Here is a 26,978-nt window from a genome sequence, read left to right on the forward strand (position 1 = left end):
ACTTGAAAACTTCAGCCCTCATTTTTTTTCTGGTCTAGGCAATGCCATTATTTAATCCTTACCCGATTCTGTTTTTGATGAATAGTTTTTTCCTTTCGTTTTATACCTACCTGCAGGGCAGAATTCCAAGGCCCTGTGTGCTTCAGGTTGTGCACGTTGAAAAACCTTCAACAGTTGGTAATCAAAAGACAGAGTAGGCTTGAGATAAAGTTTGTTATGACAAAATGTCTTTCTTGATACTGGTGTTAGGGTGTATTGACACTCGTCTCAATGAAAGGACTGGCCTAGTGTAATCTTCATCATGTCCAAATACGGGGTCTTCTAGAACTAAATTTCATTGGACAGTCCATTTGGATACGAGATTTAAAACTTATTTTAAAATGGTCTCTGGGAAGATATTGCTATTAGCTGTGGTTTGCACACGATGCCTAATCAGGTTCGGAATAGTAAGGCGTAAAATCCAACTGCATTTTATTTAAAATTAAGCCCACAATTAAAGAGATTACATGAATTCATTTTTATATTTCAGGAAATTATGGTCTGTGGGCAGATTGGTGGTCTTATGAAGGTATATCAGGTAAGCCGAGATGATTTATTTTCTTATTCGAATAAACCTGCCTGTGCAGTACATAAAGCTCACAACCAATCTTTTCCGTCTGATTGTTTCGACTGTTTCGTTTATGATAAAGTATTTCTTCATTTTGCGTCCTGTCCATCATGTCCATGGCTGCTGCAACGACAGGAAAACCTCTTCTTTAGTTAACCATGAAACCACTGTCATTCGGCTCTTATTACATTACAACATATTTCTGAAACAATTCTTCTCAAACCCAACTGTATATCTGATTTCTTGAGTTGTATAGCTTTTTGTAACATATCGATGCCATTTATAATGCTCGGGTGTTTTGTACTCTCGCGAGATATATCACTGGCGAGAATAAACGAGATAATGTCGTGACGACAAATAATTATGGTGTAATATCGTGGTGTTTTTGTAACACTTGTATCTTATCTTTATAATTATAGTATTTTATATTGGCCATTTTGTCATGAACTAAAAATACATATATATATATATATATATATATATATATATGCACAGTACTCCTTTTTACACATACCAGGGAAAACAATCAATACGAGGCTTTCGTTCTGAAATTTTTTTTTGAAAAGACAGATGGAGTTAGGCTTATTCTGTAGAAAATTAGCAGTTCCCTACTTAACAGGCGAACAAATCTTGTCGTTGATCTTGAAAATGTTGTTAGTTTATTATGAGGATGTACATCCATTGCAAAGCAGTACATTTGACTTTCAGATCATCTTATTGAGCACCTGTCTTCGTGCCTTCGTCCTTCTTATTTTGTAAACACTGGCTCTGAAAGATCATTGAAAATATCATACTGGTCATGCAGCATTCTTGTTTAAAACAGTCAAGGTTTCAACTCTATATCAGAATATACGTTTCATTCTGGTTTCTTTTTTTTTATATTCAGGATTATAGTCTCTTTAAACAAATATATATGTCCCGAGAGGATTAATCTTAATAATAAAAGAAAACACGGAAAGTAATCATCATGTGACCTCGACATTCCAGTTCTATAATCAAGTATTGTATAGGTTGAATTGATGTCGACCTAATCAACTCGACCCCGCTGTCAGTGTATTATGTTTCTCTCTGATACACCTAGCCTCAAATCTGACTATTATTATACAAGACAATCTAATTGAGTGAATTGTATTATTGTAATAGAACTATTGAATCATTGTAGACAATCTTTACTAATTCAATATATAGTTTCACATAATAGTCTTCTTGTCTCATCTTTCTTTACGCCTTCAACTTCATACTTCTTTCACATCTCACTGCTTCTCTTCTTTCTACTCGGTCATTGTGTAGGCTTCAAAAGATACCAACTTCCGGTTTACTATTCAGAAAGGACAGGATCAAAGACATGAAGAAAGTACGATCGACAGTGTGAAGTATCGTAGGCAGTGATTTGCCAGCAAATGTTAAATAAGAGTAGCTCAGTTTTAATTTAGAAGTCGTGTCCATCAGACAGCTGCTTGGAACAATGACATATCTGTGGTACAAATGGGTGTTGTGGTTTGCAAGAAAATGGGCCACAGATTAATAGTTTTGGGGTCAGTTATGGGCTATACACATTTTTCTTACGAGCAAAACAAAACGCTGCTTAGCACAATTTCCGTTCAAACTGTAGGCTACATTATGTATTCTGAAAGAGATAAACCTTGTAATTTGCAGGCATACAGAGTAGATGTATCTCCTTTGGGAGTTCGCTGATCAAGAGTGGTCAATCCCAATTTACATTTGCTACGTTGCTCAGAGGCAATCATAAATTATCAGTAATGAGAATGGGGCACAGAATTGCTTCTGGAATTAGGAAACATACTTATTCAAATGTTACCTACTCGGGCAGCGATTGAAAAAAATCCTGGCAGACAAGTAGTGTTTTCGAGTGATACTCTAGAAATGATTAAAGGGATTGTTAAAAGGTTCTCTAAATTTTGTATGTGTATCGGCACACTGATAGCATCTATTTGCACCATTCTAATTTTCAATCAGATATCTGTGGTTCCTGAAATTCCACAAAAACTAAGTGTTTGATGACGTCATTAATCGCAAATAAGCTTTAACACATATGGACTTCGCGATTGGTGGCGTCATAAAATGCTTAGTTTTAGTTGAATAGCAAGAACTCCAGATGTCTGATAGAAAATTGAAATGGTGCAAATGGATGTTATCATAAGTCATTTTTTAGAAAATCTCTTTACAATCCCTTTTAAGTTCTGAAAGAAAATTCGCCGAAAATAGCGGGCAACAAACAACAGACATTCGGCCTGTACGCCTATGAGAAGTGTCCCTCTTTCGTTTTATCCACCCTGAAGGTCTCTGTCAAGGTTCCGTAAATGCTATAACTATTCACAGAATAAAATCAAAAGAGGTGAAAGGCTACTTGAGTTGTTAACTTATTTCCTACTTTATGTCAGAAGTTCATTGATTTCTCAATTTACATACAATTCATATCAAATCAAGTCGTCTTCAAGTCTCAATAACACTGCTCAAGTACTGGTTTTGAATAATCTCGACAAAGCACTTGAAATGATCAATGCAAATCAAATTTCGGTCCATGATTTACAGTTGTTTACGTCAAGATTATGATATTTTGTCGCTGGAATTGATGAAACAGAAGCATGTCGTTAGAAGCATGATTATTGTACAAAATAATACTAGACTAAGAACTCCGATTCGTTGTTCTTGTATCTGTTTACCAACCGGATTTCTTGAAATATTTAGATAGATTATATTAAGTGATGAACTTTCTGACTAAATGTTTCCAGATTTCTCCTCCTTTCCCGTGAGGCTTAAATTCTGATTTTCTGAATTTTCTGAGGTTTTTATCACCCTTTCTTTTTCCACAAACTTCCTTGTTTTCATTTACTTAATGTGCAAAAAAGCATATTGATAAAATAAAACAATCCATTTAATATCATATTTCTCCAGCCTAGTATTTTAACGAATAACAATTATTTCTGTTTTTAACCTTCTTTCAAAGTAACAAGTGATTCTCAATCTTTGCTTGCTCAGAATGCAGAACGTACAAGAAGTTCAATACATTTATTATAACGCTTATTTTTACAGCTTTTTATGTGGTAAGAAAACTGCCATCGAGTGCAGAATCTTGCTACCAAAATACAGAAAAGTTAATAGACAATTTCCTGCTTCAGGCTGGCTTGAAACCTTGTCGTCTCTATCTCCAATGGGTTTTAATTGGTTTTCTTGAACCGAGTTAAAGGCACCCAGGAGATCAAACCTCTATCATTGATTTTTCGTTTCATCTTTGAAAAACTACTATTGTAAACATTTATAATAGACTTAAAAAGCTATCGATACTCTTAGCGAGTGCAATATATAAACAGACCCTTATTCACTGTTATTTATATTCTGTTCATAATATACACAAATCATACTTTCATCTTTACAGAGATATTCATTGATTCTTTTATAAATCTTTAATAAAATTGAATGAACGGTTGAAATGTTATCATACGATTTTAATGATGGAAGGTGTTCAGTGTATCGAGTCGTTCTGTTTGGTATATAGAAGTGTGGTACATTGGAATGCATTGAAAGTAAAAAGCATCTAAATATGTATTTCGCCAAATGATGTACCTCAATTTCAAGTATCTGTATTGTTCAAATTAAGAATCATAAAATACAACCAAAACGTACCGTGTAAGCTTATAATTTTCAAACGTGGAGATACGATTGATTCTTCGTGATATTTTATTCGCTAAAAAAAAAGGTGCGTATCTAGAAAATGCCGGTGTGGGGGATGAGAGGTCGGGGGAGTGTGGCTGCCAGAAGCCCCAAAAAAGCCAGTTGGCCCGGGATAAATTTTGAGCAGTTAGAGGGCTTGATTTCAATTTTAGGCCTGAGGGAAGGGCCATGGTCCACACCCACACCTCCTAAATACGCTACTAATTATTTCTTACTTCCATAGCCACCTCGTTTGATTAAAGGAAATGTCAAAATGTGGATGATGACTTTTTTCATTCCCATGATGCATCTGATTTCTACGGAGCCCCTAAGGCGCAATTGTAAACATATTTATTTATTATTTCGTTTAAACGAATTAATTATTTCGTTTAAACGAAATAATTAATTCGTTTAAACGAAATAACATCATTTATTTCGTTTAAACGAAATAATAAAGGAAATGTCAAAATGTGGATGATGACTTTTTTCATTCCCATGATGCATCTGATATAATAATTAATTCGTTTAAACGAAATAACATCATTTATTTCTTTTAAACGAAATAATTATTTCGTTTAAACGAAATAATAAATAAATATGTTTACAATTGCGCCTTAGGGGCTCCGTAGATTTCCGTCGTACATTCATACTCACCTCTTTCCAGTTTGTGTGTAAGATGTTAATTTTTAACGTGTTTAGGTTAGTCGAACTCATGATGAATACAAGGGAATAAAAAGTATAATAGTGATGTAAATGGTTGAAAGAAGAACATTGATTGAACAAGGTATGAAGATGTAAAAAGCTAATAGATCCTTATAAGATCAAGTCACGAAGATGCTATCAAACCTTCTATAATGTGTTTTAGTCTCGTAAAATATCCATTAAAACATTTTTTTCTTAAATCTCTTTCTGTCTTCAATAAAAACTACAGGAATCCCGAAAATTGACTTTTTTTTTTCAGATTGTTTTAACAAAAATCTGAAATTGATACGACGAGTTGTTTTCATGAAATTTTTTTTTACTCCCATACGAGGTGCGGTTTATACGTTCATTATAAGGTATGCATTTTGCTTGACGATTTTCGTGATGATCGGACCAATTATCACCAAATTTTATCATTGAACTTAGCATGTGACTTGGTGTATATTCATTTCCTCGGACCTTACAGCGAAGTTCGCCTAGATTATCAGATATGCTGATTGATAGGTATTATTTGAAGATTATGAATTATAGTGTACAGTCATTGTAGAAATGTAGGTAAACTCAAAGTTACCTTGACAGAGCGAAAACCTCAACGGACAGGGCCATCTGAATATTTCGAAAGGAAATTTTAACATCCACAATTTAATAGAACTCTAACAAAAAACTGACAAACACAGCAAGCTGCTTCATAATGATGGGTTATATTTTGTGGCCTATATCTGTCTCTATTTCAGCCTCTGATAGCTACTGATCTAAAATCGGTCATTTAAAAATGCTTCCGCAGCCAAAAGTTCAAATCTCACAAAGTCAAAATAGTGGGTTGGAATAGAGGCAGATGTTTCGAACTAGGACTCGTACTACCATTGATAAAAGCTAAGAGTACTTCTACACGATAGATGAACAATCTGTATCTGGTAGTCTGCTACTAGTCAATGAACATGGTATTAGTATGTTAAACCAACCATGTGAACATTGCTATTAACATTGATTTTATTTTCTATTACATTATTGATATAGAACCTATAGTTAAAGTACCAGATAATTACAAACCATGCTTTAGTATTCCTGATCATTTATGGAGCGTAGAAGGCTTAATCACTAACCTATAACCAGCTACGATGAAACAAAGAAAAGAAAGAGACAACCACTTTTACATAGATAACAACTTTTTTCTACGAGCCGGTCCTTGACCAAACCTCTTGGCATTGATCTTTCATGGATTAACTGTACACATATACAACTGAGTCGACTGGAATGATGATAACGTTCAAATTTAAGTGATTTCGGAATTTTAACCGAATTTAAATTTAATAGATTCTGCAGAGATTACTGCCTGGATAGAAATCCAGTATCATACACCCAAGTCCGATAAACTAAGTAGCTGTTGATAATACATTTGATTGACATATTGTGTGTTTTGATAAACAGGTTATGACTTATAAGACAAATATGTTATTTTTGATTGATATACAATGCATTTTGACCCATTTGATTGGCATGTTTTGACTTAAATGGTGTTAAGATTTTGACTCATTTGATTGACTTGTTTTTAATTATTTGAGAATTTTTTACGTCTATTATATGACAATTTATTAGATCTCTATCATTAATCATGGGCGCATCAAAACCGTTTCTTATCTAGAAGTGTAGTGCAGTGTGGCTTGCAGAATATTCTCACTCTTAAAAAACACATATTTTTTTTGTATTTTAACAATTTGATTTCATTATCCTATGCAGAAGTCGATATTTCGACCGAACGTCTTTATTTGCATGGCATAAAAAATAAAAGATATTTCTATGATGACTCTCATGTACTTTATGAGGTGCTCACTGGCAGCACAAAGGCAGACTAGTACCCTTGTTCGAAACCAGGAGTGTTGAGGCTTCAAATTTTGTTTGACCCTTTGATTGTCAAAATATATCCAAAATAAATATAGTATTATGTATCATATCGATTCGAAGCCATAAAAGCATTTTTTGTAAAAAAAATATGGAACCATATCTGAGATATATTCTATTTAACCCAATTTTTCAATATGGTTGCCTATTCGAGGTTTTCTTAATTCTGTAATCCCAGACCGTCTCCGGACATTTATTAAGCCTCTGACACATAATTATATTGGTCAGACAGTTGTTAGGATATGAAGCCCGTAGGCCTTCCAACAGAGTAAATGGGTGATAAAGTAAACATTACTACAAATTCAAAGTAGAATACACCAAAATGAATATGTACCACTAAAAAGAGAAATATTTAACGGAATCAATAAGAATCAGTATTGTTGCGGCTAACATCAATACGGTGTTTCCTGTTTCCTGTTACAACTCCTCTTCGAAAAAAACCACAGATAAAATCTAACTTAAAAATTGCGACAAGACTGATGTATAATAACAGGTCCTAGATAATGATTTGGAGCCTGCCCAAAATAAGTTTGTTGTTTGGTGATGGGAACTGATAGAACTAACTGGAACTTCTAATATCCATTAGGAATCATGCAATGTTGCTCTCTAATCCATGGCAATTTGGAATCGGAATCTGAAATACGTAAAATATTTCCGAATCATGCTCATTTATGCAGTCGTATTTCAATTCTACATCAATATTTAATAATAAATGTTACTCAACTCGTGTTGGCCCTTCAAGGGCACTCTGGAACGTCTGCACTTAACATTTTTTAAACGGGCAGATCTGTCAGAACAGACAGGCAGAGTTCAGGATCAGCGATTCTATTGATTTAAAAATTTCCAGTAGAGTACGTCCTCTACAGAAGGGTTGTTCGTATAGTGCTTCCGCAGTGCTTTGACATTTGAAATGTCATCCTCGCCAGTAAACGGACCATAAAAGTTATTCCAATAGACCGTATTCACGCGTCGGCTCATAACGCAAATAAACAAAGGTAACAGCGTGTCACTGTCGTAAAATGCCGCTTTGACCAATCCCGCTTACTCAAAACTAAAAATATTTTACTTCATTAAATTTGAAATTGATTAACTACATAATGATGCTTTGAGGAGAATTTTACCTTTACACATTTATGAGAAAGGGCAGTTTTAAGCCCGTTTTCTCGCTGTTGATCGGGTGGCGTCACATAGGCCAATTGTTTCTCCATCAGTCCGTCAGTCAACACACGTCCCAAAGCCCCTACATTATATAGGGCTTTGACATAGGCTATTCAGTATTTATCAATGGATGCGTAATTCGCGTTACGAATCTAACTTTCAGTGTTTCAAAACGAGGTCTTAAACATCATGCATTGTGTTGAAATATATTATCCAATATGAATTTAAGAATATTTGATTTCAATATTACAATGGTCGCAGGAAATTCGTATTCAGATCTAGAATCAATAAAAATTAACGAAACGAAATATTGTACGTCGTGTTTCATTTGGATAAGTCTGGATCCTTTTCATGTTAAAATTATTATTATCTCATTAAAAAAAATGGCTTTGTAAATTTAATCGACATGTTACAACTGCAGAAAAGTTTCTTGACAATAGCTCCTTTTCACCAAACAGTAAAATGTATAGTCTAGACGCCTTCATTATATTTCTTTCAATCAGTTTTATAAGGAAGTATGATGAGAAAAAGCAGACGAAGCCATTTCAATGATATTGAGAATAAGACTAATTATCTTTCATTGGAATACTGAAATACTGTCATTAAGGAGTAAAAGTTGTTATTTATCTCGATACAATACTGAAATGATGGTAACATGTGTTGAGACTGATTCCGATATACGGACAGAATTGATATGAATTTAAATGTAGAAATATCAATATCGCTCTGTTATGGTAGATGTCCTTTCTAGAATACCATTTACTTTTCGCCGGAACGTTTGAAATTAAGCCAATTGATACAATCTAAAGATCTAAAGATGAAATTAAATCAATTGATATGATTTTAAAAAAAAAATTAAATAGAGTCAGTCAGATGATATAATCTAGAAACTTAAATTTGGATACTAGTAATTTAGAAACTTTTAATGAAACTACGCCAGTTATTATAATCTGTAATGTTAACTTAATAAAGTCATCTATTACTTTTAATAAAGTTAAGTCAGTTGATATAATCTACAAACATTTAATAAAGTTAAGTCAGTTGATACAATCTAGAAACTTTTAATAAAGTTAAGTCAGTTGATATAATCTAGAAACTTTTAATAAAGTTAAGTCAGTTGATATAATCTAGAAACTTTTAATAAAGTTAAGTCAATTGATATAATCTAGAAACTTTTAATAAAGTTAAGTCAGTTGATATAATCTAGAAACTTTTAATAAAGTTAAGTCAGATGATATAATCTAGAAACTTTTAATAAAGTTAAGTCAGTTGATACAATCTAGAAACTTTTAATAAAGTTAAGTCAGTTGATATAATCCAGAAACTTTTAATAAAGTTAAGTCAGTTGATACAATCTAGAAACTTTTAATAAAGTTAAGTCAGTTGATATAATCTAGAAACTTTTAATAAAGTTAAGTCAGTTGATATAATCTAAAAACTTTTAATAAAGTTAAGTCAGTTGATATAATCTAGAAACTTTTAATAAAGTTAAGTCAATTGATATAATCTAGAAACTTTTAATAAAGTTAAGTCAGTTGATACAATCTAGAAACTTTTAATAAAGTTAAGTCAGATGATATAATCTAGAAACTTTTAATAAAGTTAAGTCAGTTGATATAATCCAGAAACTTTTAATAAAGTTAAGTCAGTTGATACAATCTAGAAACTTTTAATAAAGTTAAGTCAGATGATATAATCTAGAAACTTTTAATAAAGTTAAGTCAGTTGATATAATCTAGAAACTTTTAATAAAGTTAAGTCAGTTGATATAATCTAGAAACTTTTACTAAAGTTAGAAGAAAAATAAGATTTCTAGCAATTTGGAAGTTGTAAAGAAGGGTTTTTAATTGGTTTTAAGTTTGAAAAACAAAATACTTGACTCGTCTCAAATAGATTTTCAATTTTTCTGCCAGATTTATAACTTACAGCAATTAGTTTCATTTCTGTAGAGAGATATGTTTTTATGGTTATTTTCTTCTTCATAGACCTCAGCTGGGCACAATATTTTAGATTAATGATTGTCTTTTTATAAAGATCGACCTCTAACTCTCCAGAGTTTAACTTTCATCTTTCCTCCTAGACAAATAAATAATTATGTCTAGTGACGGAATTCTATACAGACGCTTCCTTTTTTATACAAATTAATATTGATAATTAGTTTAGTCTAAAATAACATCAAATGTCCATGTTCTTTAATTTGTAAAACAAATGAGATAGTCGTTGTTTTTTTAAGAAAGTATAGAGTTATTTTAGTATCATCATCATCTCACACATATATATTTATTTTTTTCGATTAATTTAAATTCTGTTTCAAATTGACGCATTAGTATGTTTTGATATGTCTGCAATATTGAGTCTACCCTTTATTTTATCTTCACACTTAATCGTACTTTGACGCTTTATCGTATTATATTGACACTTTATTGTATTATATTGACACTTTATCGTACAACATTGACATTTGAACTTATTAACGCATTATATCGTCTTTATAGTTCTATAATTTACATCCACTCCTCGAGGCTGCCTAACTGACAATAACCGTTCAAAACTAGTACCTATAATGATATGAAACATACAGTAAAGACAGTGTCTCAACTTGGTGAGTGGGGGCCCGTGGACTTAAGTGGGTTGTCGCCCCTCTATTGGGAACTGTTTTTAACATAATATACTCTCGTGCATTTTGGGGGCCCTCTTATGGGTGAGGCCCGTGGACTTGGTTCAACCAGTCCCTATGGTAGTTGAGCACTGAACAAAGGAAATACAATATCCATCAGTCGGATGTTTCGGTTGATTAATCAAAGGGAATTTAACTAATACTTAGTTTATATAATGAGTTAATTAAAATGTAAATATTATTCAGACTTTAATGCATTATTAGTCTACTCCCTTGTGGAATTTATTTATTTAAGTTAAGCCATGTTTCCAGAATCAACAATCTTCTTTATGCATTATATTTTTACATTGAAAGCGTACAGCTGGGGATGGGTTTGTAATGTATAATCTGATGTATGGTCTCTTGTATAAGCTTAGTTCATTGTGATATAATTATTAACAATGACCACAAAACACGAAATTGTTACCATCTATAATAGTTTCAGACCAATGAATGCATTAATTGTATTTCAACGACATTGATTGTGTCGTATTGTTAGTTATCATTTATTCAAATTGTCATGACTTAGCTGTGGACTATATTGTGATTTAAATGATTAAATGTCGCTTCTTTCAACTTAAACAAAGGTTAATACCATAAGTGTATTATACTTTGTAACCCAAAGCCATATATGCAGTGGGGGCAGAGAAATGTAAGGAATTCGAAACGCCAGAGGTGTATTATTTCAAAATTAAATATGAAAAGAACGGGAGATTACCGCGGTTTAACTAAGGTTTGATTTCAATACATTATTTATTAGAGCGGATTAACGTTGGATTACGTAAAGCAAGATAAAGTATTGCATGGGGTGAATCAATAGATGAATCATGCATGTATGATTTAGTCCGAGAGTCAGTACTCAATACATGTATTCATAAAATACTATTACACATCTTATTGACTTTATGTCAATGATGAGAGTAAAGTTGAAAGGCTATGGCATGGTAGCTATATGTAAGCTAGATACAAGACTATGCCGAGGTAACTATATAAGCTAGATATTAAGACATGTCGTGGCTTCGACTACCAATCAACAAGAATTACCATGATCAGAATGAGTTTGGAAGAATGAAGGAGATCGAGTAACCCATGCCACACCATCCGCGTTTCACCGCCATGTCATTCGACCCGACCTTATCTAACGAATTATCAACAACCAAACACAGAATCATCCAATTTGAACCAATCCAACAACGAACTACTACGACTACCAACAACTATCTAGTTTGCGATATCAGCATCCGGTGGAAGGGACTTTAACTTGTCATCTACCAACCAACCAGCATGTCGTGGCAATTATAAGCTACATATTAGGGCATGTCGTAGCAACTATATAAGCTAGATACTAGGACATGTCGTGGCAACTATAAGCTAGATAATAGTACATGTCGTGGCAACTATATAAGCTAGATAATAAGACATGTCGTGGCAACTATAAGCTATACACTAGGACATGTCGTGGCAACGATATAAGCTAGATACTAGGACATATCGTGGTAACTATGTTAGCTAGATACCAGAACATGCCGTGGTAACTATATAAGCTAGATACTAGGACATGTCGTGGCAACTATATTAGCTAGATACCAGACCATGCCGTGGTAACTATATAAGCTAGATACTAGGACATGTCGTGGCAACTATATTAGCTAGATACCAGACCATGCCGTGGTAACTATATAAGCTAGATACTAGGACATGTCGTGGAAACTATATTAGCTAGAAACCAGACCATGCCGTGGTAACTATATAAGCTAGATACTAGGACATGTCGTGGCAACTATATAAGCTAGATACTAGGACATGTCGTGGCAACTATATTAGCTAGATACCAGACCATGCCGTGGTAACTATATAAGCTAGATACTAGGACATGCCGTGGTAACTATATAAGCTAGATACTAGGACATGTCGTGGCAACTATATTAGCTAGATACCAGACCATGCCGTGGTAACTATATAAGCTAGATACTAGGACATGTCGAGGAAACTATATTAGCTAGATACCAGACCATGCCGTGGTAACTATATAAGCTAGATACTAGGACATGACTTGGCAACTATATTAGCTAGATGTCAGAACATGTCGTGGCAACTATATTAGCTAGATACCAGACCATGCCGTGGTAACTATATAAGCTAGATACTAGGACATGTCGTGGCAACTATATAAGCTAGATACTAGGACATGTGGAAACTATATAAGCGAGATACTAGTAAATTATATGCGGCTTGAGTTTTTATTTTTTGCAGTCGATTTATCTGGGTGTCTGGTAAACCGAATATTAGACTGTCGCAGAAGCCTAAACGAACGAAGTGTGGCACAGGCATCTCTCGTACCCAGTACCCAGATACAGTGTTGTGGTAACTGTATGAGCTAGATACGAGGTTGTGTCATTTTCATTATATGAGCTAGATACGAGGTTATGTTATGGTTATTATATGAGCTAGGTAAAGACAATGTCGTCTTACTATAAAAGCTAGATAAAAAAAAAACTATGTCATGGTAACTGTATGAGCTAGATACCAGGTTATGTCGTGGTAACTGTATGAGCTAGATATCAGGTTATATCATGGTAACTGTATGAGCTAGATACCAGGCTATGTCGTGGTAAACTGTATGAGCTAGATACCAGGTTATGTCATGGTCTGTAATGAGCTAGATACCATGCTTTGTCGTGGTAACTGTATGAGCTTGATACGAGGTTATGTCGTGGTAACTGTATGAGCTAGATACCAGGCTTTGTCATGGTAACTGTAATGAGCTTGATACCATGCTTTGTCGTGGTAACTGTATGAGCTTGATACGAGGTTATGTCGTGGTAACTGTATGAGCTAGATACCAGGTTATGTCATGGTCTATAATGAGCTAGATACCATGCTTTGTCGTGGTAACTGTATGAGCTTGATACGAGGTTATGTCGTGGTAACTGTATGAGCTAGATATCAGGTTATGTCGTGGTAACTGTATGAGCTAGATACCAGGCTATGTCGTGGTAACTGTATGATCGATGCCAGGTTATGTCATGGTTATTATATGAGCTAGATAAAGACAATGTCGTGTTAACTGTATGAGCTTGATACGAGGTTATGTTGTGGTAACTGTATGAGCTAGATATCAGCTTATGTCGTGGTAACTGTATGAGCTAGATACCAGGCTATGTCGTGGTAACTGTATAATCGATGCCAGGTTATGTCATGGTTATTATATGAGCTAGATAAAGACAATGTCGTGTTAACTGTATGAGCTTGATTTAAAAAAAATATGTCGTGGAATCGTATGAGCTAGATATCAGGTTATGTCGTGGTAATCGTATGGGCTAGATATCAGGTTATGTCGTGGTAACTGTATGAGCTAGATATCAGGTTATGTCGTGGTAATCGTATGAGCTAGATATCAGGTTATGTCGTGGTAACTGTATGAGCTAGATACCAGGTTATGTCGTGGTAACTGTATGAGCCAGATACCAGGTTATGTCATGGTCATTATAAGAGCTAGATAAAAAAAAAACTATGTCGTGGTAATTGTATGAGCTATATAGATTGTTTTGAAGATGGATTAAAAAGGGTACGATGGATGTAAAAGCTTGGTCATAAAAGCCACAACTGATCAGATATTCAGATTTTCAGATATTCTAAATTGATTGCATTTATTGATACAAAATATAATCAGAAAGTATTCTAATGTGTCATTAAGAGCATTGCCAGCGGTAAGACTTTGAAAGAATGGAACAATAAAAAGTTCGGGGAATCTAGTACTAGAAACAGGCAACAGCAATAGCTACCAATCACTACCTTGAGTAGGTACTTCAGGCGAAAAAAAAAAAGATTTTCGAAATATGTTTCTTGTTGATCAATAAATTGAATTATGAAACATTAAAGAAATTTAGTTAAAGTCACGTAGAAAGATCCTCTAATGGGTTTTGATTTTCTGGCAAGATTTTAACCTTTTTACATCTCCGAGGTAATTTAAGTATCATAAGAAAAGGTTTTAAGCTCGTAGAAACCGACGCAAGGCATTTAAAAATATCGAAGAATATATTGCTATGAAATCTGAGTTAGCTTAATACCACAAAGGCCTATATACTAGACATTCCAAATCACCCGTGTATTGTCATTTTTATAAAGAAAACTGTCTTGTCCTTTTATATATTGTATCATTTCAAGAGATACATTATCATTATCATCCAGTTTGCAAGATGATGGGAAAACGTGGTGATGCACGTAACTTTTATCCTCAAGCTAGCCATCCACATTCCCTGCCATAGCCATCCAAATATAAGTAATGCGTACAGAATATACGTGAAAAATTACTTATGTAGCTAGCAATACTCAATATCATATCATATGCCATGTGACCCTTTTTCCACGCTATCCTATGGCTGGATGGATAGCTAGCTTTAGGTAGATCTAGGTTTATCAGATTGGTCTTACAGATGAAAGAGATACAATAATGCTACATCCATAATACCTTATAGAAACTAATACTATATCTTGTATCTTGCAGGTCCTGAATATTGGGGGTTGATAAATCCAGATTGGTTATTTTGTAACAAAGGAAAGAATCAGTCACCAATTAACATAGATCCTAAAGCCTTATTATTCGATCCATCGTTAGAAAAACTGCACTTTAAAGGAAACGAGGTAAATAAAACTTTATTTTGACTTTTTGTTAGCTTTGTGGACTTTCCGAGGGGAATATCAAATTAATAACATTTCGTTTGGTATCATGTATCCTGAAGTTATTTTCAATGAATATTGTGGTCTAGAATTAAACTTTTAAAAAATTTATATCAATATCTCTCTGTAGATTTTCTAAACCAGATCGGGCTTAAACTTTGTAATTGGCAAAACTTTTAAAAATGACCGTTATCTAGTTATACAAAAATACTGAAGTCTTGATCAAGTAGTGACTATAGTATTTTGTAATGTAGATCAAGTTTGTATGAAGATTTAACATCGGCCATTCGTTTGATCAATTTTACTTTAGTCTTAGAAACGGGAATTTTGTGTCTGCAATGATTAGCGTTTGAGTGTTCAAATGACGAGTCGTTATTTCTTAAGACTCTGCCATATATAGATATTATAGAAATAGAAGACTATTTACATATAATCAAGACCCGAATATGTCCTTTTAAGACTTGAAACCAAGGAAGCTCAGAAGCCCATCTTTTTATTTTCCCATATAAAAAAACTATACAATAAATGCAGGAAGGTGTTCAGACAAATTGATGATCCCGCGATTATAATTGTGCAGTAATAGCATGCAGTACATACACAACACAATTTGAATAATCTCTCGGTAAATTTTGGAATGGACGTTATGTCCTTTTACTCTTTTGGTCTCTTTACGTTAATTGGTTGATTTCGATCTGACAGATTTTGTTTTTATGAACTCTGTTCTTTTTCCTACCCATGTTTCTGATTGTGTTCATCATCCAAATATATATCTAGGTCTAATAGTTACAATTGTGTTTGGAATAATTGTGTTTGCAATTCTTGTCAGCTCACCTGTATAATTCGATGAAGAAATATCAATATTAATCTCATCAACTTGTCTCAATTTGTCATAGTCTGCCCTCTCTGTGACTTAAACCGTAAGAGATAAATATAATCTGTGACGTTAACCCACAGATTATAGAGAGATAATCTGTGACGTTAACTCACTGTTAGAGAGAGATAATCTGTGACGGTAACCCTCTGTTAGAGAGAGATAATATGTGACGGCTACCCACTGTTAGAGACAGATAATCTGTGACGTTAACCTTCTGTTAAAGAGAAATAATCTGTGACGTTAACCCACTGTTAAAGACAGATAATCTGTGACGTTAACCCACTGTTAGAGAGAGATAATCTGTTACGTTAAACATCTGTTAGAGAAAGATAATCTGTGATGTTAACCCATTGTTAGAAAGAGATAATCTGTTACGTTAACCCATTGTTAGAGGGGGATAATCTGTGACGTTAACCCACTGTTAGAGAGAGATAATCTGTGACGTTATAGAGAGATAATCTGTGATGTTAACCCACTGTTAGATAGAGATAATCTGTTACGTTATAGAGAGATAATCTTGTGACGTTAACCCACTGTTAGAGAGAGATAATCTGTGACGTTATAGAGAGATAATCTGTGATGTTAACCAACTGTTAGAGAGAGATAATCTGTGACAGCAACCCACTGTTAGAGAGAGATAATCTGTGACGTTAACCTTCTGTTACGGAGAAATAATCTGTGACGTTAACTCATTGTTAGAGAGAGATAATCTGTTACGTTAAACATCTGTTAGAGAAAGATAATCTGTGATGTTAACCTACTGTTAGAGAGAGATAATCTGTGACGTTCACCCATTGTTAGAGAGAGATAATCTGTGACGTTAACCCACTGTTAGAGAGAGATAATCTGTAACGGTAACCCGCTGTTAGAGAGAGATAATCTGTGACGGCAACCCACTGTTAGAAACAGATAATCTGTGCCGTTAACCTTCTGTTAGAGAGATAATCTGTGACGTTAACCCACTGTTAGAGAGAGATAATCTGTGACGTTAACCCACTGTTAGAGATAGATAATCTGTTACGTTAACCCACTGTTAGAGAGAGATAATCTGTGACTTTAACCCACTGTAAGAGAGAGATAATCTGTGACGTTAACCCATTGTTAGAGGGGGATATTCTGTGACGTTAACCCACTGTTAGAGAGAGATAATCTGTGACGTTAAGCCACTGTTAGAGACAGATAATCTGTGACGGTAACCAATTGTTAAAGAGAGAAAATCTGTGACGGCAACCCACTATTAGAGACAGATAATCTGTGACGGCAACCGACTGTTAGAGACAGATAATCTGTGACGTTAACCCACTGTTATATAGAGATAATCTGTGATGTAAACCCATTGTTAGAGGGGGATAATCTGTGACATTTACCCACTGTTAGATAGAGATAATCTGTGACATTTACCCACTGTTAGAGAGAGATAATCTGTGACGCTATAGAGAGATAATCTGTGATGTTAACCCATTGTTAGAGGGGGATAATCTGTGACGGTAACTCACTGTTAGAGAGAGATAATCTGTGATGTTAACCCATTGTTAGAAGGGGATAATCTGTGACGTTAACCCACTGTTAGAGAGATAATCTGTGATGTTAGCCAATTGTTAGATGGGGGATAATCTGTGACGTTAACCACTTTTATAAAGAGATAATCTGTGATGTTTACCCATTGTTAGAGAGGGATAATCTGTGACGGTGACCCACTGTTAGAAACAGATAATCTGTGACGTTAACTTTCTGTTAGAGAGAAATAATCTGTGACGTTAACCCACTGTTAGGGGGGTGGGATAATCTGTGACGGTAACCCATTATTAGAGATGTATAATCTGTTAACCAATTGTTAGGGATAATCTGTGAAAATTTGTTACGATTCTCTACATCCTCAGAATTTGTGACATGAAGTGTTAATAACATCATTAAGCATCATAAATGCACAATTATAGCAATTGGTTGATATACTAAATTTGGTTTGGCCATATTACGCTGGCATCTGGTGTCCCTGAAAGAGTTAGCTTGCTCTGTTCTCCAGCTGACCAAAATACTCCATATCTGTACTTTAAACGGTAAGAATTGCAATTTCCTGTCTTTGCATGATAAAAAAACATCATTGCATCTCTTGAGCCTCTGGGCTAAAACTTGAAACATTAGTTCTGAATATTTTCACAAAAGTCATTTGTGTTTTTCTTTCACTACATCCGGTATTTTAAATAAACAAATAAATTATACAAACTACTCTGTCTACATTCAATGGAAATAACACAATAAACTTAATTGAAATTTTCTATTCTGCGTCCTTGCGTGTAGAATCGGGCGTATAAAATAGTCCTGTCTCATTATTCAATATACCGAAACTTTAAAATGAGTTTATGCAGGATTATGTCGAATGTTTCCGTACCTTCCAACTGATGGATATATTTTAACGTGAACGATTTATACAGCACTCGGATCTCATGGGAGAGGAAGGGACAGCCTTGTCGCCAGGGGTAAATTGGTGCTGGACTTCAGTTTAGACTCAGATTAACCAAAAACCCTTCTGGTTTTGAACAAAGACACTGCAAATTAATCAGTCTATGCTGAACTGGTGGAGGCTTTATTGGGGCTTTGTTCTCACTTGCTGGAGCCTAGCCCTATTGACCCTACTCTAACGACAGACCTGGGAGGGGGTTCTCCAATCCGAACCCCATTACCGATAAGGGCAGGTATGTTAAATAAATCGAATAGGAGCTATTTTCATCTTATATTTTGAGTTTGGGGTATGTTACAATACTGCGGGGTCAATTTGCCACCGTAGGTGGGTAATACAATCCTTGGATCATCAATAAGCCCGTTCTGTGCATACTCGCAGTAGCACACTGTAGTATTTAAGTAACTTAGGTCGTGTAAGGTTGGTAGGGAACTCTTTGGCCAATCAGAATAGGTTACTCGGACACCCTTGAAAAAAGAGATGCAAGCTCAATGCCCTATCCTCATGATCATGATGTGATGTATGTCCAGACGGAACTATCACATTTGAACTAGGCAGTTTAGAAACACAATATAGACGACAGTTCACCAGGTTTATCGCCTAAATGAGAAATAGTTTTAAATACAAATAATAACAGATATTCCACAGGGACAAACAGACCAGGCTTTGATCTTCTTTCAACTATCATCTACTGTCTGATGGCAGCAGACCAATCTTGCCATGATAACATCCCATGTCGATAATTTAGTGTTTGGCAAGCCAGTAAAGACATTTTGAGTACGAGCGAGCACATAAGGAATAATTTATATGTTCCGTGCTTCAATCTAGTCCAATTGAAATCTTTTGTTAAGATTAAGTGCCGTGTAGGAATTCCTCTTGTCTAAAAGAGATATTCAATTGAAGGAAAAAAATGAAAATAGAATGGTGCCGAGAGACAATGTGTTAAGCCGTGTAGAAACAAATCTTTTAGACCATCTAATCTTCTCAATAAATGTATTAAAATAAACTCAATGTTATAGCTCTTATTGTATTATGGATTTTTATTTCTTATAATGCAACAATCTAAAATGTTTTACTGAGAACATTTCCAGATAGCTTTTTTTTCCCTGATGCAGTAATTTCGCCAGTTTAGAAATGTTGAAACTCCAACAACACGATATCAGTCATAATTCAAAATCTATTTATATTTTGAAACCGTTTAAGTGGTCCCATGTTCACTATCTCGTGAACTCAGGGTTCATGATAAATGAGTTTGTGAAAGAGCAACCAATTTACATTTAAAAAGCAAGAACATTTTGATAAAGCAACAAATTACATTTCAAGAGCAAGAAGATTTTGGTACAGTAATAAATTTACATTTAAATAGCAAGAACATTTTGGTACAGTAATAAATTTACATTTCAAGAGTTGTACTTTTTGATACAGCAACAAATTTACATTTAAATAGCAAGAACATTTTGATACAGCAACAAATTTGCATTTGAATAGCAAGAACATTTTGATACAGCAACAAATTACATTTCAAGAGCAAGAAGATTTTGATACTGCAACAAATTTACATTTAAATAGCAAGAACATTTTGATAAAGCAACAAATTACATTTCAAGAGCAAGAAGATTTTGGTACAGTAATAAATTTACATTTAAATAGCAAGAAGATTTTGATACAGCAACAAATTACATTTCAAGAGCAAGAAGATTTTGGTACAGTAATAAATTTACATTTAAATAGCAAGAACATTTTGATACAGCAACAAATTACATTTCAAGAGCAAGAAGATTTTGGTACAGTAATAAATTTACATTTAAATAGCAAGAACATTTTGATACAGCAACAAATTTGCATTTGAATAGCAAGAACATTTTGATACAGCAACAAATTTACATTTCAATAGCAAGAACATTTTGGTACCGTAATAAATTTACATTTAAATAGCAAGAACATTTTGGTACAGTAATAAATTTACATTTCAAGAGCAGGTACTTTTTGATACTGTAATAAATTTACATTTCAGAACAGGAAATTTTGATACAGCAACAAATTTACACATCAAGAGCAGGAACATTTTGATACAGCAACCAATTTACATTTAAATAGCAAGAACATTTTGATACAGCAACAAATTTACATTTAAATAGCAAGAACATTTTGATACAGCAACAAATTTGCATTTAAATAGTAAGAACATTTTGATACAGCAACAAATTTACATTTCAATAGCAAGAACATTTTGGTACAGTAATAAATTTGCATTTAAATAGCAAGAACATTTTGGTACAGTAATAAATTTACATTTCACGAGCAGGTACTTTTTGATACAGCAACAAATTTACATTACACGGGAGGTAACTGTGTGAAAGAACAACTAATTTCAAATCTCGAGGGACATAATTGTGTGAAAGAACAACAAATCTCCAAATCTTCATCTGAGTAGCTCAAAATTCGCGGCTCAAGGAAATTAACATTGTTATGTAATGTTTAACCTTCGTTGATAAGATATGTTTCTGACAGTAACCTTAATCATTTTTTTTTTTTATCAGATTTCATTTTTTTAAGCCATTGACCCACCCACACTCCGATCAAGTGTTTGGTGGTTATACTAGCTTAAACATATATACTAGCTAATATCCATCATCACCTGTACTTTTCTCAAAATGATAAGAATAGTTAAAAATTTAACAAAGATACAGGTGAAGATCATCATCGTTTAACCATAATAGTATAATGATATATTGAATATAGATATAATGTTATATAAAAAGTTGTAATATCCAAATGGGGACTATAGAAATATAATATATATTTGATATCACAGAAAGGTATGTATCACAGATAGAAATTTAATGATATAAATAAATTAATGATATAAATGAGTTATGAGATTTTTTAAGTTGATGACGTAAATGACAATGTAACGTCAGATAACTCATAATAGTAATAAAATTCAAGATTTGATTTACCACACATCTCCACCTGTTCAGTACTACAAGGGTTTGTCAACCAAAATAATTTTATAACTGTCTATTTGCATTATCAAATTACAACACAATTAAGTTTTTAATTTCAAATAAAAACTATAAATTGTTAAATAAACAACTTGTTCAAACACAAACTAATTTAGCGAAATGATAGACAATTATTAAATGATTGGGTTAAACCTTCAATGGTTCGATATTATTTGCTTTTGTTAGTCCAGAATAAAGGGTAAACTCAACACAAGAAGTAGATATATTTAAAATAACACCTGTATTAATTAGCTAATTAGCTATATTCAAAGATGTTATTACTATAACTAATTTGTGAATAGATAGAAAACGTTATTGTAACTCATTTTTACTGTAGATATTAGTAGAGAAATTTGATATACCATCATTAACTATTGTATATTCACCAAGATCAACAGATACCCTCCTATACTAATCGTTAGAAAATGGACAGAGCTTTGGAACAATTCGCCTCCGACTTACGTTCTGATATATTGCATAGATTTGAATATGGTTTAAGGAGATCCGATGAGGAGATTCGAGAGCTGGATGCAAAGCTGAAAGAATTGCAGCTGAAATTAAGGCGAGCGGAGAAGAATGGAATAGAACAGCATCAATTGTTCTTGAAACAACAAATTACAACCACCAAGACCACTCTGAAACTATACCAACATCATTCTTACCAGAAGTGTAACGATATCGTTGAACTGAAAGATTGGATTGATGAATGTGGAGAAGAGACTAGACCCAGAAGAATGGTTCTTCAAACACCCAATGTCATAGCAAATGAACTGTTTCTTATGTAACATGGTAGTGGTAGCCTACTGATAGAACACTATAAAAGATCCTTTTCAGGACCATCGAATTGCTTCCAAAAGAGAACAAATCTTTTCACAGCCTTTCAAATAATAAATAATCGCTCTCGTTAGAGAGCACCCGTTTCCTATACTACTCTTTTCTTGACATAAACCGGTGCTGTTGCAAGCCAAACGGGAGGTGGAATTGGTAGGCACAAAAGTTTTATTTTGAAGGTTTCTAGAGACTAGATTGTACCCTAGATACTGCTTAATGAATTACAATAAACTTTATAACCTATAATATAAATATGAACAATTATTATATATCCAGGCAACATATTGATAAAACTATGATATATATTAAACATCCTTGTTTGAAATTGGAAACAACCCTATACATGAAATGGTGTAATTGATTATTGACCAAAGCTATTGGTTTCCAAACATATTTTATTCGCACCGTTACATGGAAGAAAAAGTAGGATCGTAAGCAACTCATGTATCCCTATGCAAATACCCATCAATAAATTTCGTATCAGTATTTAAATACCACGAGGATTGGTATACCCAAGAAGAATAATAATTTTTGGAATCATGCTTGACATTTTCATGAAGCTTCGCTGACTGTAAAACATAATAACGATGTTGGTATTACATGGTGGTCAACACTTGTTAAACCTCTTGCCTACAGCTCTAATACATTCATCCTTGTAATTTCCTTCCATTCTGTTTCTTTACAGTTTACTGGCTACCTTGTTAATAATGGTCACGATATTACCTTCGAAATTGAAGAGTTGCGATGGAAGGGGGTTAATATCTCCGGTGGTCCGGTATCCTATAATTACAGAGTCAAAGAGATAAAGCTTCATTTTGGTACCAATAATAGTTATGGTTCGGAACATTCTATCAATGGTAAAGTCTTCCCTGCCGAGGTGAGTGGATTAGAGTTTAAATCTTGGACTGAATTTTTCTGATTGAAGATAAACAGAGATTTTTTAAATGAAAAGTTAATTCGCTGAAAATCTGGCGTTAAGATTAATGTGCTTCAGCTAAGGCGTTTGGCTTCCATTCGTATGACAAAGTTAAAGACATCGGATAAAAGTGGCTTTTCAGATAGAATAAAGAAATAAAGACCTTATTTGCTTCTGTTCATTTGCACCAAGATATGTTACTATTCTTGGGAAAAGGCGAATCCAAAGAATAAAGATATTAAAATTTTAGACTCCTTCCCAATTCTAGTGATGTTTGTAACAAATGATAATTCATTCAAGTTGAAAACCACGCACCGATGTCAAGAATTCCAATATGCTCTATGGTTCACAGAAGCGTACTTGGCAAACTCGACGTTTTTTTTTTGTCACCTGAATGCTCAACTTAAAACTCTCTACATAGTATACGCATGAAATTTGATTAACATGATTGTGTATCAAAATGATGTATCTATTCAGTGATATGTATCAATTGACATTACTATGACATATTAAAGTTATCAGTCGGTATCTGTAATTAGTATTATATGATTTAACAATGATAGTGATACCCTAGTGTATTATTTATTGAACTGTATTATTTTTATATTTTTATAATCTATAGTTAATGGCATCGCATGTATTATTAATACGCACGCCTTGTAAATTGGATTGCATTGTGCATTTCGAGTCATGAGAATTTGAAATAATATGCAAAATGAAACTGTATGTAAAACCTTTTAAAGAAAAATAGATTACTATCCCTTCTCATCTATTTTCCATTTATCCTTTTGGGTAGTGAAATTAATTACTTAAGCACTTTTACTGGTAAAAGCCCCCCGTTTCACTTTTTGCAGTTAAAACACGACGTCCGTTTCCACTACAATTCAGCAAAAACGTACCTTTGAAATTTGTACTGTTGAATGTATTAACATTTCTCTGTCCAGAAATATCGCTATTAAATAATGAAAATTAGCGTGTAAGGACGACTAGATCCCTTTATGATATACTAGAATGTGAATTATTGAAGATGATTTATTGTTATATTTCAGATACATATCTTGGCTTATAACTCCGATCTATATGAAGACATTAGAGAAGCGGAGAATTCTCCCAGGGGAGTTTTAATAATAGCATTATTCGCTCAGGTAATTATTTATAACCATTACAAAATCTTTCTCACTTTTCAATCACAATCAGTGAAAGGAATCTAGTCCAAATCGTCGGTAGGGGATATTTTCCACTCTCCTGAAAGGGATAACATAAGAAGGATCCACATTTTACAAGAATAACAAGAAAATCCTTTCTAGTTTGTGTCCAAATCTCTTGTCCGTAGCTTATCTATCAATTTAAAACTAATGAGTAGTCATTGGGCTAAAAATGTAACATTACATGGCATGCTTAACCGAATATGACATTGTGGACTATTTACCTTTTTAAATAGTGGAAAAATCTATTCACCCAGAGATATTGTTGAATTTGGTTGTTTAGAGATTGAAGTTTTAAACTGAAGCCAAATAATTGACTCCTGCCAGTTACAATATTCCATCAATGAATGGTGATAAATATATCCTTCAGTTTGATTATAGACATAGAGAAATATATCAGAACTTAGTTTACTGATAACCTTTAATATGAACAGATTTTAATTGGTATTAAGGTCTACAGAATCTCAATCGGGCCTTTCTATATTTGGTTGATCATTCATCTTACTATCTACATGTATATTATGAATATATATATATCTAACACGGTAAAAAGGAAACTTATCGCAAAAGAAGCCAACATAAATAAACAAGTGAAGTACCTTGGACTTGATTGCCACGGGCGTGTATTAACCGGAACTTCTTTTATTTTCAGATAGCCGATGTTAGTCATGGTGAATTTCAAATTTTAGTTAAAGCCATGAGCAACACAAAATATAAAGGTATATTAAGAAATTCTTAATCTTCAAATAGGTTAAGGTGCAGGCATAAGAACGGTCTTGGTCGGAGATTTAAAAAAATGGGTTGTTATCGGGTTATATTCACGCTTTACATTATAATTGTCCAGTAATACGAAATGTTATACAAATGTAAAAAGTAGTGAAAGCTATTTGTATGTTATTACATTACATGACGTCATTACTATTTTCTAGGTGATCTGAGTAGAATAAAAGAGTTTTATTTATCTAGATTATTACATTACACGACGTCATTACTATTCTTTAGGTGATAATAATAGAATAAAAGCGCTATCTAGATTATTACATTACATGACGTCATTACTATTTTCTAGGTGATAAGAGTAGATTAAAAGAGTTTTATTCATCTAGATTATTACATTACGTCATCACTATATTCTAGGTGATAAGAGAAGAATAAGAGTTTTATTTATCTAGATTATTACATTACATGACGTCATTACTATTTTATAGGTGATAAGAGTAGAATAAAAGAGTTTTATTTATCTAGATTATTACATTACATGACGTCAGTACTATATTCTAGGTGATAAGAGTAGAATAAAAGAGCTATATTCATCTAGATTATTACATTACATGACGTCATTACAATATTCTAGGTGATAAGAGTAGAATAAAAGAGTTTTATTTATCTAGATTATTACATTACATGACGTCAGTACTATTTTCTGGGTGATAAGAGTAGAATAAAAGAGTTTTATTTATCTAGATTATTACATTACATGACGTCAGTACTATATTTTAGGTGATAAGAGTAGAATAAGTGTTTTATTTATCTAGATCATTACATTATATGACGTCATTACTATTTTCTATGTGATAAGAGTAGAATAAAAGAGTTTTATTTATCTAGATTATTACATTACATGTCGTCATTACTATTCTCTAGGTGATAAGAGTAGAATACAAGTGCTATATTCATCTAGATTATTACATTACATGACGTCATTACTATTTTCTAGGTGATAAGAGTAGAATTAAAGAGTTTTATTTATCTAGATTATTGCCTCCAACAGACTATTTCATTACATATGATGGGTCGTTAACTTCTCCTGGATGTTTTGAAACTGTTACATGGATCATTTTTAACAAGCCAATTTACATCAGTAAACGCCAAGTAAGTTGACTGATTTCAAAAATATTATTCCATTACTTATATTTTATACAAAATATACATATGGATCATTTCCAAACTCTGGAGAATGGCGTGGTCTCATTCAAACCTCTATTCTTGGAATTCGTGGACCATAGGACTTGATTGATGTGCGCTGTGGCATTCGATGAATGACACATCCGATCAAACGATAAATCGATGTGTCAATGCAGATTATCAGACATGATTCTTCGTTATGATGATCATTATAGAAATAATATATTTTATATTAAATATTCATTTGAAATTAAATAATGACAACACTTTAATAAATCAAGCTTCAGCACATGTTATGATGTATCATGCATCAAATACGTTGTAATATAAGATCTGGCACCCCGAATGTTTATTGCTGAAAGGTCCAGTGGCGGAGCCAAAGGGGGGAGGGCAGAGGGGTCCCCCCCCCG

At 33.5% G+C, this 26,978-nt stretch overlaps 1 protein-coding gene across 1 annotated transcript in view; it reads left to right on the top strand.

Moving 5' to 3' along the window:
* Window positions 1-543: 543 nt before the first annotated feature.
* LOTGIDRAFT_125950 (hypothetical protein) overlaps window positions 544-26,978 on the top strand; it is a gene marked incomplete at both ends in the record, with an annotated part of 27,167 nt that continues 732 nt past the window's right edge. Inside the window, 6 exons of the mRNA XM_009062648.1 lie at window positions 544-577; window positions 15,202-15,338; window positions 23,228-23,419; window positions 24,508-24,603; window positions 25,316-25,382; window positions 26,381-26,535. Coding sequence (XP_009060896.1) covers window positions 544-577; window positions 15,202-15,338; window positions 23,228-23,419; window positions 24,508-24,603; window positions 25,316-25,382; window positions 26,381-26,535 — 681 coding nt within the window. The remainder of the gene's footprint in view (window positions 578-15,201; window positions 15,339-23,227; window positions 23,420-24,507; window positions 24,604-25,315; window positions 25,383-26,380; window positions 26,536-26,978) is intronic.

The sequence above is a fragment of the Lottia gigantea genome (genome assembly GCF_000327385.1).
Source record: "Lottia gigantea unplaced genomic scaffold LOTGIsca_52, whole genome shotgun sequence".
NCBI lineage: Eukaryota > Metazoa > Mollusca > Gastropoda > Lottiidae > Lottia > Lottia gigantea.